Source organism: Panonychus citri, unplaced genomic scaffold (genome assembly GCF_014898815.1).
Source record: "Panonychus citri isolate SS breed McGregor unplaced genomic scaffold, ASM1489881v1 Contig00072, whole genome shotgun sequence".
NCBI classification, from domain to species: Eukaryota; Metazoa; Arthropoda; class Arachnida; order Trombidiformes; family Tetranychidae; genus Panonychus; species Panonychus citri.
The window spans coordinates 88841-101263 of record NW_026515477.1 but is presented as its reverse complement, the minus strand read 5'-3'; the positions used below and the strand labels follow the sequence as shown (position 1 = coordinate 101263).

Here is a 12423-nt window from a genome sequence, read left to right as displayed (position 1 = left end):
TTTTTCATTCAAAACAATGACTAATTCATCTTGATGTAATTTTTAGACACTTTTTACATTTAAATTAGCTTTTTATTATCAATTTCTAATGAAAAAAAAGTTGACATTAAAATGTACAATGATTTCAATCTTCTACATGATTTCATTTAATTTGTTTCTTTGGTGGGTTTTCACATTTCATGATGATTCTCGCATTGGTTTTAGTCTCATCTGTGGCAAGAAAATTATGAAAAAAATATAAGTTGGTTAATTACATAGACAATTACAATTCAATGAGTAAGACTAACCATTGATCCTTCAAGAAAATGTTCATTTGATTGATTTACGGCAGAAAGAAACGATTGTTTATCGATGAAAGTGATGAAACCAAATTTCTCAGATAATCCTGTTTCTCTGTTCTGTATAAATTATTAAGATATTAGAATTTAGAATTTAAGATTCTAATGACAATATGGATGTTACGATCAATATTTTAGTTTAAAACACTTACAAATTTAACTGAAACTTCAGCCAATGAACCAAATCGGGAAAAATATTCACGAAGCTGAACTGTAAACAAACAAAAGAGATTATCACAAATCCAATTTAATTTTATTCTTGAATTGAAAACGAAAAGAAATGGAAACTCTGTTCAATATACTAACCTCGACCAACGGTCCAAGCAATGTTCGACACAATACACTTTACTGGTGGCATAATTAGTAAAAATCTATGATAAAATCAATCACAATTAACGATAAATGATTAACAAGATTTCACGTGTTAATTGAAAAAATTTTTTTTCCTTCTTTAGATCAACAAATAGAACCACCAGATGGCGCTTGAAATGAATTCTATTTTAAATTGTTGTGGACTAATTAGTGATGAAATTAATTACTGATTGCTAATCAGTCAGATGATATAAATACACATAAATAAATGTAGAAAGTTATAATTAAAATGAAGATAAAATCTCTTCAATAATATTCTTTTTTTTTCTTCCTTAAAGAAAATACATTTAGGAAAATGTTTGAAATTTTCGTTTTTCTTGTTCCAACATTAAATTGAATTAATTTGCTTTATCGGCGGTTGAATTGTCAGTTGAATTTACTCCACCACTTGGATTATCAAGCCAAATTTTGAAATTAAGTAAAGAAGCAAAACTGGTCCATAAAAGGTATGGAATCATCATGTAAGCAGCGGTTTTATTGACGGGATAAAAGGTCGCAACACAACCACCAATAACTCCAATTAGAGCTAAGATATCGGCCAGAGCGAGGTCGATTCGTTTAGCACCGAAAAAGAGAGGAGTCCAAAGACCATTAAGAATTAGATTAACACCATAAACTGTCAACGGTAATCTCGCTGGTCCATTGAATCCACCACCATCGCGATAGATGAGGTATGAGGCTGCACCCATGGTGGTGTAAAGAGCAGTCCAAACGATTGGGAAAGCGATATTAGGTGGTCGCCATGAAGGTCTCTTCAGTTTCTGGAATGGAAAAACAAAAATCACAATCAAAAGCAGAAAATAATAGCAAACAACCTGAAACAATCAGCTGATTGAAGTATCGGTGAGTGGAAAACTAAATTTATATTATGACAATGATGATTGAGAAAATGATTGGAAAGTTGTAATTACCTCATACCAGGTCGGAATCGCTGCCCGAGTGAAATTGGATCCAGCCCATCCAATCAAATTGGGCAAAGCGACGGCACTGAAATGAACAAAGAAACAATTAGATTAACATAAATGAAGTGAAACCAAACAAAGAAAAAGTAAACAAGATAAACCAAAGGAAAGAAAGAAAATGAATCAACTAATTTTCACCCATTAACTAGTAATTAAATCAATGTCATTATGATTATAGTCTCTCACCAAATAATTAAAATTGTAGTTTTAACAGTTTGATTCATGGTGATTGATGATAATCCAAATTAAATTGACCAGAATCAATTAGCAAATCATCAACACAAAAAGTAAACAAAATGGATACTCACCCAACTTTGGATAGGAGGTTCATCTTGATAGAGTGAAAGTTATAAGAATAACAAGTAGTTCTAATTCAATTTATTTATATTAACAATCAGTCTACACAAAAGGTTAACAATAAAAGAGACACTCAATTTGCACCAAGAGAAATTAATTAACTAATTGAGATAAACAAATGATTAGAATCATAAAAAGAGACAAAGATAAACAAGTTGTGTTGGTGACGCTCTCTGGTTGGATTATCAGGGAAACTTTATTTTCTTGGTCGTTTTTAATTGCGATTGTTTTCAAAATTCGTGATTTCTGATTACTCAATTAGACAGAATTAAATTAATTTTCTAATATTCTTTGTAGACTAACAATATCAATAGTTGGTAAGTTAATTGTTTACATTGATTGTTTAGATTAATGATCCAGTCAAAATTGAAAGGAAAAAATTATCTGGTAACAATTTATGGTAATTAAAAGGATTACCAGAATTACATGTATGAGAATTAAAGATTTGACCTAAAGTCATTGATTTAAAAATCATATTAACAGTTAATTGTCTTTCTTTGGTAATTTCAACAATTTGGAAGAAGAGATTTGTCTTTATCTGAGCCGATCCACAGATCCATAAAAATAAACCATAGAAAGGGATTAACAGGATTATCCCGATTACTAGTTTGATGAAAAATTGACTTATGATGCTGATCAAACGGAGAAATAGGAAAACAATATAATAAAGTAATATCGTTGGAAGAAGGAAGATTAATATGGTGAAACAAACTGTTCCAATGAATAGCTGATCATGTCCATAGGAATAAGAATCGACTCGGTGTTTTAAATTGTTCCACTTTTTACCTCGAAAAAGTCGCCACAGGGAAATTAAGCCCGACAATTGGAAACAATAAAGTCTAGCAGCATATCCGTAGAAACAGTAAATGTGAATTGATGCCAATGAGATGAGATCGGAAAAAAAGCTCAATACAAATGTGATTCCAAAGAAACTGATTAATCCAAGAAGATCAAGAACCAGGGATAAGAATGGACGGATTAGAGTAATATAAGCTTTCCAAATGTGAATATGATAGAGGAAAAAGTTTCCAAGGGCAGTGTTCAATGGACGATTTAGTTTAAGACCAGCGGGCATTCCGATTAGATTGTAAATCAATTGTTCCACTTTTGATACAATTGATTCCATTATTGTGAGAAAAGATTCCAACAGGTTAGATGGAGAGGTTACTTGTGAAATGATTAGAAAAAATAAGAAACTTAGAATCAAATCAACGATGATTAGACTTATAATGTTGAAGATCTTCACAGTCAAAAGATTGTTGTTGAAGTTATTCCAACAAAATAAACTCTCCTCGAAACGGTGGTAAATTAATCTACCGGTGGTAGTATAATCAAGAAGATAATCAACCCATGATGAGTTGGACCTTTTAATTGTTGGTGGATTGGTAGTCACTTTTGACACTTGATTGCAGGGGATAAAGGATTGAATTTCCAATTGATCACTGGTTTTCTTGAGAATCAAAAATTTCTCAATAGTCTGAATACAGAATTTACAAATTGGTTCTTCCAATTGATTTAATTTGGCTGGTCCATCAAATTTGGAATGAGATGTTATCAAATGATGTGAATTGTAGATAATCAAATTAACCGGAATAGTTTGATTACATTTCCCATTTATCAGTAATTCCTTGATGGTAACATTGGTGTTGGCTAAAAGATGAACAAAGAACGTTTTTCCAGCTTCACTTTTAATTGTAGATCGTTCTGATAACTCTGAAGATGATGTTGATTTATCCAAGAATCCTAATAATTTGGGTAAATTTCTTCTCTTAATTAATCTCTTAATAATCAACTGATCACAATTTGGATTGAATCTCCTAACAGCCAATATGTTCACATTAAGTATTTTCTGGTTAATCTCTTTCAAACCAAATAAGATAAATGATGAGGTTTCACGTTCTAAATTAATCAACAAGTTGTCATCAATTAAAATATTAACACAATTAAACTCCATCGTTTAAATGTCAATCTAAATGCAATTGTTTTCTTTAAAAACATATGACAAGATGATTGTAAACACAACAAAGTCTATTCTCACAGCAAGTTGACTAATTCAACAGAAGATCAGTTTTTTACCAGAATAAACATTTTGATTGGGCAACGACAAATTGTCACGATTAATTGAAATGTTTGACCTTCACGAAATCGCCTCTGGATTGTTGAACCTCTAATTCAGCTTTCGTCAATTAAAATTTCCATTAACAATCCATTAAAAAGACGTAAAAATATATGACAACAAACGACTTCCTCATGTAGCTAATTGTTTTGATTCGCGCTACTTAATTAATCGTAATTTAAATTAAATTCAACTCTCTCTCTCTCTCCCTTGTTTCTAAATAGTGAACTTTAGAAAGAGTCTTTAGTCAATAAGATTCCAATTTAAACAATTAATCAATGTGATTACTTTTCTGCCGTTTAAATGAAGAGATAAAGGTTTAAATTGGATTAGATAAAAATCTAAATTGCTCAACACTGGGAAGATCAACTACTGAATATCATGATATGATATTAGAACTTTAGTAAACGAGGAAAAGTTTCATTTCGAGTTGTATCGATTAATATACTTGTTAAGAACTTGTTCTCAATAATTTAAGAGATAAATTCAAGTAAATTAATTGATTACCATTCGTTTGCAAAAATGAAAAAGGGAAAAACACTGAGATAAGATTGAAGAGATTAGTTTCTCAAGGTAATCAAAATGCAGATTAATTAATTGAATTTCGTAATAATCAACAAAATTTCCAGTAATCACATAAATATTTTTCTCATCTTCCATCTTGTTCACATAGAAACGGAAACTTGTCCATAGATCTGGTTGAGAATCAAGGTTATCTTGTCTCGAAAGACCTGAGGGAGAGAGCAAAGAGTAATAACTATTACTCTTTGGGAGAGAGACACAGAGTGAGAGAGAAACAAAAATCAACAATAATTAACTTCATCAGTTGAATTTATTTTTTCCTACTACTTAATTAAGTACAATTTCATTACGATCATGTTAATTTTTCTTTTAGTTTTTTGTGTTTTCAGCTTATTACCAATCAATGTCAGTGGGTATCACCATCCGCATCGGTATTACAATAAAACACATGAAGGTAAACTGACCGTTACTATCCCCTGGTCAACTGTCATTGGTAAACAAGAGCGGATTCTTGGTAGACCGATTGGTGTTTTTCTTGGTATTCCTTACGCTAAACCACCGGTGGGTCAACTTAGATTCATCAAACCAGTTCCTCTGGATCCTCATGATGGTGAATATAATGCCACATTCTTCCGACCGCCTTGTCCCCAGCCCCCAAATGTGAACACGAACTATCCCGAAACAAGTGAAAATTGTTTGTATCTGAATGTCTGGACACCGGTCATTAGCTCATCTTTAGCCTCGAACCATATTGAAAGTTCATCTCTTAAACCAGTCATAATATACATCTATGGAGGTGGTTTTAATAAAGGTTCAGTTCATGAAAAGCGACATCAAGGTGACATATTGTCCTCTTTAAGTGACACCGTTGTTGTAACGGTTAATCATCGGCTCAGTATTTTTGGATTTGGTTATAGTGGAACTGAATCAATTCCTGGTAACATAGGAATCTATGATTTAATACAATCCCTTGAATGGGTTAATCAAAATATTGAACATTTTGGTGGGAATCCTAAAGCAGTTACTATTTTTGGCGCTTGTTCTGGTGCTATGGCTGCATCGGCATTCATTTTATCACCAATCGTGGATGCAAAGTTAATCGATAAAGTTTATTTAGCTTCATCAGTGATTAGTCCTCATTCGGCGATCAGAACACAAGAGGAAACTTTTAACTTGACTCGAACAGTGGCGGAAATTGTCGGTTGCGGTAACGCTGATGATCCAGAGGCCACTAAACTTACCGATCAACAGGTTGACTGTATGAGAGGCATCGATGCTCAGGTTCTAATGAATGCTTCGTTTAGCGACCCAGTTATGAATCAATTGTCGTACAAAGAAACACCGCCTTTCGTAATGATTTATAATACTACACTTCTTCCGATTCCCCCCGATCAGTTGGTTCTTGAAAAATACCCTCGACGTCGAGTTCCAATTCTCTTTGGTAACGAACAAAACGAAGACGAAATTTTCACAAAACTTTGGCCTGCGTCAATAGAAGAAGCTAAAAAAATGCTAAATTACATGATCATGAGAACTTATCCTAATACAACAGAGGAACAAGTAGAAACAGTTTTCAAATATTATTTCGATAAAGTTGAAGATTATAACGTCATGGAGATTAAAGGAGCACTTTCATTAGCTGCGGGCGATTATCTTCACCATTGTCCATTGTTACTTTACACCGAATCTTGGACTAAGAACGGACAAATAACTCATGGTTACTTAGATGCTTATGTAATGGATGGTTTCAATAAGAGCGAAAGGCTTTTCGGTACCAAACATGGTGACGCCGCTTATCAAATTCTAGGAAAAGCTTATCATGAGTACGATACTTTCAGTGATCGCGATCGACGAGTAACAAGACAAATGATCAAATTTATAAAGAGTTTTGCTTATGGTCAAAGATTAAATTGGCCTCCGATGTTAACTGATTCGTCGAAATCTGTTCTACCTCTTAAATGGAGATTAACGAAAACAATGGATACAAAAAACATTTATTCGGACCCGAAAGACGATATTTGTCATTTGTGGGGGGAAATTCGACAATTGGTTGTTGGTTAAAATCGAAAGTAGAAAAAATGAAAAGTTTCTTTTTTGAAAATGCTCTAATTTAAAATGAAATTAAATTTGCAATAAAAGACAATTTAATATACTCGTTAATATATTAGACTGTTTCGTGATTCTCGAAAATTGTTTCGACTTTTCCATTAACTAGTTACAGAAATTTAAGACAATCTATTGGACTTTTGATTAATCGACTATCGACAAAATCAGCTGGTCTACACACTTTCTTTCTCACCTTTTAGTTTACCTTTAATTACTTGTTTATTTCTCTCAAAATTTGATTCTTATCAACTGAATTGTAAGTTTAGGATCAATAGTATTGAATGAAATTCTAATTGTTGTGTTTTCATGCTTAATTTCAGAAAATGGATCATTCAATTATCAAAAGTGATCCAGATTCAATCGCGAGTGGTTCAGGTTATCCAAACCCAAGAAACGCCGTTGAAAAAGTTACAACTGGAATTCAACAGATTGACCTTAATGATCGTGCTAAACAAGAACCAATGGAGAATGAGTATACCTTCATTAAAGTACAATTAAACATAATGAGAGGTCTTTATAACCGAAAAAATGGCCGTTCTCTCCCTTGGGATGCTTTCGCTCAATTTTGTTCGTGGGTTGAAACGAGGCCGGACTATTTTGATAAATGGACTGTAGAAAATTTTTTCATCGCTTACAATTCTTATTTTGAAAAAATAGAGAAGAAAAATAAGAATATAACTCGAGCTCAAGAACAGCGACTCAAGGATGTGGCCGAATTTCATGAGCAATTTAAATGAAAAGCCAATAAATTGATCATTTTGTCTTAATTATTTATTCGTTTTCTCTATTTCATTGATTGAGTTACAAAGTATTTTTTCATGTTCGAAATACATATTATCTCAGTTTAGTTTCATTGAATTGGAAGCGGACTTTTAGGTGCGATCGATGGTTCATATTCTGGTTCGATACCTCTTTTGGGTTTATTTGGTTTGTTCGATGGAACCATTGAAATACAATCGATAATTGGACAAACCGAATAGCATAAAGTACAACCAGTACAATCATCTGTTACTTTGGGTATGTGGGTTATCGGGTCAAAACTTATCGCTTGATAACCAGAGTCGTTACAAGTCATGTAACATTTACCACAGTTGATGCACATATCCTATTTTAAGGAAACAATTAAGAAAATTAACAACGATAAAGGATAAAAATGAGAGTTGATACATTTACCTCATCAATTAAAGCAACTACTTGTTGTTTAGTGTCCAGTTCACCAAAGGCTCCGATTCTTGGTACAGCTTCAGCAACGATTTCCTATTCCAAAAGAGATACAAAAATTAAAAATTGAAGAAAAAAAAGAAATAGGATTACCTTTATTCTTGGAATTGATTTGATTTGTTGTTCACTTTTAGTCGAATTTAGATCACTTTGATTCATGTTTGTTTCGATTTGTTGTTGATTGAAAGATTTTCGTCTCGAATCTCCGATCATATTTTTTTTCTTCTCAGCAAATTCACCGAAATTCGGTAATCCTTGACCAATGGTTCCAACTGGTTTACCTTTCTGATGCTTAGGTGTTGGTGGTGATTGAAAATTCCAATCATGGTAAAGTTCTGGATGAGCTTTTATGTAGAGACAAGCTCTGAGTCCATCAATATAATCATCGATTAAAGTAAAGTCTTGATTCTGAACAGACTTGAAGTAACGATGCACCGGCCATGATAAAGAAAAAGAAAACAGAAAAAGGTGAACTTGATCCATATGTGGTCAAAAGAATGGACGCTGGAGCTGAAAAGCAGAAAAAACTCGCTTTACGAAAATGAGTTAAAAGTCGGAATATGTTCCATGCGTCCCAGCGATCGCTTTCTGACATTTTAGCGTCAGCTGACAACGAACCATTTAGACCTTTCTATTTACCGGTTAATAGGTATTATAATTGTTACTGTGATAGTTGTTCAATGGACAAAGGTTACGATAAGTTCATCAATTCATCTGATCGTGTTCCTGATTCACCGTTTATGTTTCAACTTAGTTCATCAACTTTATTATTAATATCTCAAGCTTCATCTCCCTCACCAATGGATCAAGTCTTACCTGTGAAGGTTGATAATTTTGACCAACTTGATGACCATTATTTTGAAAATTGTGGCTTGTTTAATGATTTTACTCTTGAATCAGAGTTTATTGTCGATGGTGGTGATGAGAATGAAATCAACGAAAATGTCAAAGAAAATATATCCGTTGAAAGTTTACTTCTAAATGGTTTAACCTGTTCTCAATTGTCAAAGGATGGAGGTGATTCCTTGATTCGTTCACAATCTTTATCTCAATCCCAGAGATCTCAAAATTCACTGCAAAAATCTCAAGAAAATTCAAATGTTCTTCAGGTAAAATCTTTGGACAATTCAATTCTATCCAGTAGCTATGAAAACTATTCACAGCCTTTGGTCATCGCTTCTCAAAGTTCCTATCATGGGCCATCTTCATTTTACAATTCATCATCAAATTATACATCTAATTTGACACAATCGGATTCACAACTTTCCCAACAAAGTCAAGAAGGTAATTGTTGCCGAAAACATAAAAAGTATTTTGAAAAATTGGCCAATAAACCAGAGAAACGGATTGACCCTGATTTCGCTCTTGATGTTGATTCTTTATACACATCAACTCATAATGGTTACCTGAAGCCTCCGTTCTCACATAATATGTCTCACATATGTGCCTTAGCGATTTACAGTGAGCCCACCCGACAACAAGAAGTTTCCGGTGTCTACAAGTTCCTCATGTAAGTACCAATCTAATTTTTACCTGCATTTTCCAAGCAAAAAGAGCAAAAAATGAAAACCTTTTTCTTAGAAACACAAGCTAATCTTTTTCTATTTCATTCTATTTTCTTTTCTTTTTTTCTCTCTTCCTTCTAATTCACAGGGAATGTTTTCCATATTTTCAAGATGCTGGTCAACATTGGAAAAACTCATTGAGACACAGTTTAGCTACTTGTGATTGGTTCGAAAAATCTGATCATCCGAGAACCGCCAAGAAAGGTTACAAATACACCGTTACCGCGAATCGGATGAATTGCTTGAAATATGAGATAAAGAAACAATGTATCACCGATATAACCAAACTTCATTATCGACTCTCAGGACTCTGTAAGCATGATAATAGTTTAATTCTTTAAACCAATTTAACCTAATCAAATAATCTTCTCCCATTTAAATATCAAACAAACAAACAATTTCTTTATTCATTTGTTTGTATAAATAAATTAAATTATTTTTCTTTTTGTATTAACTTTTCTATCTTATAAATGTTTGTGATTACCTGATTAACATTGGACTTTTGGCTTTGAATCAACATAAAATGGCTGAACTTCAACAGGCAATCAGACTTAATGATAACTATCATTTATCATCATCAAATGAAAATTAACTGGTGACAATTATCACACACAAAATTTATCTCTTTTATCATCGAATATATTTTTTATTATAATCATATCTCACCATCGTCATCATCATACAAAAGTCGGAATAATTTCCTATATAACTCACCTATTTCTCTCTTTCTCTCTCATCAAATATTATCAACACAAATCTATTCTTTTTTCTAGATTATCCTCTATTCTAGAGAAATCAAATCTACTTTTTTCTAATCACTCAACCCCAAAGAGCCATCACCAATCTCATATATGCATATACGACTGGAAACGCTATACAGTAGCTTGTGTTTTTTAAGCCAACAGTTAATCCCTTTTTGTTAATCTTTTGTTTTCTTCCAAAATAATTATTTCCCTTTGTTGCAATTAATCATTTCCACCGCTGAAGAAAAAAAAAACAATATATTTCATCAACTGATTGCAATTTATTACCACAATCAAATATCTAAGCTTTTCTGTTGCGTTAAAATCAATATATTTTTTGATTGAAAATGTTTATTAAAGAAAAAAAAGAAAAACTTTTCTTTTTGAAATAGATTCACTTTTAACTCAGCGAAATGACTCTGAACATGAATCTTCTCGTAGATTGAAAACCGAGTTTCTTGTTCAATTTGATGGCCTTACCACTGACCATGAGGAAAGTCTACTTGTTGTCGGTGCCACTAATCGACCTCATGAATTAGATGAAGCTGCAAGGCGGCGATTCAACAGTAGACTTTACATTCCCCTTCCCAATAAACAAGCTCGTAGAGATCTAATCAAACGATTAATATCTTCGGAAAAACATACATTAGATGAAAAAGATTTCATCATGCATCATCAGGCATCATGCGTCTAATGGTCAGTGGTAAGGGTTGGACCATAAGCCGCTTCTTGACATAAGCAGCAAATCTTTAATAAAATACCTTTTGAAGGATCTCTAAGTCCAACGAAAAGTTGAGGTTTTAACAATGGTAAAATTACAATCTCTCGGATACTCTCCTTGGCCGTTTTAAGTCCAGCAATATCTTTCCAATCAACACCTTGTCCATCGGTTTTCTCAATAATTTCATTCAAAATTCTGTCGACAATCTTGGCATCCAAATTTTTCGCCTTCTGATGTTGTAATATCTCTATTACCTCATTGGACTCTTTACCTTCACCTTCATCAACACATGCGTTAGTTGACTTTTGAGAGCTGATAATCTTTGAAGAATTTGATCCTAAAGCCTTTTTACATGGTCGAACAAAGGGTTTCACAACTGCAGGTTCGATCACAATCACTGTCACAATCGATCATTGGAAAATCCAATAATCATCACTAATTAGAATGATAAAAAGAGACAAAGATAAACAAGCTGTGTTGGTGACGCTCTCTGGTTGGATTATCATGGAAACTTTATTTTCTTGGTCGTTTTTAATTGCGATTGTTTTCAAAATTCGTGATTTCTGATGTTACTCAATTAGACAGAATCAAATTACTCAAAGAAAAGTAATCAGTTAATCTTAAATTGTGGCGAATGAGCAACTTGATTATCCAAAAATTATCGTTTACTAAATTTATCTTTATGGTGATGAAATTTCTGTTCAACAATTAAACGTTATTCTATCATTTTGTACAATTTGTTTAGTTATCTAATATAATTAGTAGATTTACAATATCAATAGTTGGTAAGCTAATTGTTTACATTGATTGTTTAGATTAATAATCCAGTCAAAATTGAAAGATATAGCAGAAACAGTTTTCAAATATTATTTCGATAAAGTTGAAGATTATAACGTCATGGAGATTAAAGGAGCACTTTCATTAGCTGCGGGCGATTATCTCCACCATTGTCCATTGTTACTTTACACCGAATCTTGGACTAAGAACGGACAAATAACTCATGGTTACTTAGATGCTTATGTAATGGATGGTTTCAATAAGAGCGAAAGGCTTTTCGGTACCAAACATGGTGACGCCGCTTATCAAATTCTAGGAAAAGCTTATCATGAGTACGATACTTTCAGTGATCGCGATCGACGAGTAACAAGACAAATGATCAAATTTATAAAGAGTTTTGCTTATGGTCAAAGATTAAATTGGCCTCCGATGTTAACTGATTCGTCGAAATCTGTTCTACCTCTTAAATGGAGATTAACGAAAACAATGGATACAAAAAACATTTATTCGGACCCGAAAGACGATATTTGTCATTTGTGGGGGAAAATTCGACAATTGGTTGTTGTTTAAAGTCGAAAGAAAGATAGAAAAAATGAAAAGTTTCTTTATTAAAAATGTTCTAA

General features: G+C 32.8%; 5 protein-coding genes and 1 pseudogene across 6 annotated transcripts; 2 read left to right on the top strand and 4 right to left on the bottom strand.

Annotated features, from left to right (window-relative positions):
• Window positions 1-36: 36 nt before the first annotated feature.
• On the bottom strand, window positions 37-804 carry LOC128386656 (uncharacterized). Its single transcript, XM_053345719.1, has 4 exons — window positions 645-804; window positions 491-549; window positions 288-398; window positions 37-210 (listed from the first exon to the last, which is right to left on the bottom strand). Exons 1-4 carry the CDS (start codon window positions 694-696, stop codon window positions 178-180), a joined length of 255 nt encoding a protein of 84 aa, XP_053201694.1. The 5' UTR covers window positions 697-804; the 3' UTR covers window positions 37-177.
• A 130-nt stretch (window positions 805-934) lies between these two features.
• On the bottom strand, window positions 935-2146 carry LOC128386655 (translocator protein-like). 2 transcript variants are annotated; one of them, XM_053345718.1, is made up of 3 exons: window positions 1981-2146; window positions 1622-1697; window positions 935-1471 (listed from the first exon to the last, which is right to left on the bottom strand). In XM_053345718.1, exons 1-3 carry the CDS (start codon window positions 2001-2003, stop codon window positions 1049-1051), a joined length of 522 nt encoding a protein of 173 aa, XP_053201693.1. In that variant the 5' UTR covers window positions 2004-2146; the 3' UTR covers window positions 935-1048. The 2 variants fall into 2 exon arrangements, with proteins under 2 accessions (XP_053201693.1, XP_053201692.1); XM_053345717.1 differs by having other exon boundaries at window positions 1859-2000.
• Window positions 2147-2206: 60 nt separating this feature from the next.
• LOC128386647 (phosphatidylinositol N-acetylglucosaminyltransferase subunit Q-like) lies at window positions 2207-4057 on the bottom strand. The gene has a single exon (XM_053345709.1). The coding sequence runs from the start codon at window positions 3981-3983 to the stop codon at window positions 2373-2375; it is 1611 nt and encodes a 536-aa protein (XP_053201684.1). The 5' UTR covers window positions 3984-4057; the 3' UTR covers window positions 2207-2372.
• A 775-nt stretch (window positions 4058-4832) lies between these two features.
• On the top strand, window positions 4833-7540 carry LOC128386616 (acetylcholinesterase-1-like). Its single transcript, XM_053345675.1, has 2 exons — window positions 4833-7029; window positions 7094-7540. Exon 1 carries the CDS (start codon window positions 5022-5024, stop codon window positions 6726-6728), a length of 1707 nt encoding a protein of 568 aa, XP_053201650.1. The 5' UTR covers window positions 4833-5021; the 3' UTR covers window positions 6729-7029; window positions 7094-7540.
• On the bottom strand, window positions 7527-8436 carry LOC128386624 (dihydropyrimidine dehydrogenase [NADP(+)]-like; annotated as a pseudogene).
• Window positions 8437-8539: 103 nt separating this feature from the next.
• Window positions 8540-10203, top strand: LOC128386617 (forkhead box protein N4-like). Its single transcript, XM_053345676.1, has 2 exons — window positions 8540-9504; window positions 9648-10203. Exons 1-2 carry the CDS (start codon window positions 8555-8557, stop codon window positions 9898-9900), a joined length of 1203 nt encoding a protein of 400 aa, XP_053201651.1. The 5' UTR covers window positions 8540-8554; the 3' UTR covers window positions 9901-10203.
• Window positions 10204-12423: the final 2220 nt, after the last annotated feature.

What these genes read in the sequence shown, in the direction of transcription:
- LOC128386647 (XM_053345709.1), bottom strand. Translation starts at nt 3,983, where the DNA reads ATGGAGTTTAATTGTGTTAATATTTTAATTGATGACAACTTGTTGATT.
- LOC128386655 (XM_053345717.1), bottom strand. Translation starts at nt 1,896, where the DNA reads ATGAATCAAACTGTTAAAACTACAATTTTAATTATTTG. An exon ending in ACTACAATTTTAATTATTTG is followed by an intron (nt 1,698 to 1,858) that starts GTGAGAGACTAT and finishes TGTTCATTTCAG; the next exon opens with TGCCGTCGCTTTGCCCAATT. An exon ending in CGATTCCGACCTGGTATGAG is followed by an intron (nt 1,472 to 1,621) that starts GTAATTACAACT and finishes TTTCCATTCCAG; the next exon opens with AAACTGAAGAGACCTTCATG.
- LOC128386617 (XM_053345676.1), top strand. Translation starts at nt 8,555, where the DNA reads ATGTTCCATGCGTCCCAGCGATCGCTTTCTGACATTTTAGCGTCAGCT. An exon ending in GGTGTCTACAAGTTCCTCAT is followed by an intron (nt 9,505 to 9,647) that starts GTAAGTACCAAT and finishes TCTAATTCACAG; the next exon opens with GGAATGTTTTCCATATTTTC.
- LOC128386616 (XM_053345675.1), top strand. Translation starts at nt 5,022, where the DNA reads ATGTTAATTTTTCTTTTAGTTTTTTGTGTTTTCAGCTTATTACCAATC.
- LOC128386656 (XM_053345719.1), bottom strand. Translation starts at nt 696, where the DNA reads ATGCCACCAGTAAAGTGTATTGTGTCGAACATTGCTTGGACCGTTGGT. An exon ending in TGCTTGGACCGTTGGTCGAG is followed by an intron (nt 550 to 644) that starts GTTAGTATATTG and finishes GTTTGTTTACAG; the next exon opens with TTCAGCTTCGTGAATATTTT. An exon ending in CTGAAGTTTCAGTTAAATTT is followed by an intron (nt 399 to 490) that starts GTAAGTGTTTTA and finishes TAATTTATACAG; the next exon opens with AACAGAGAAACAGGATTATC.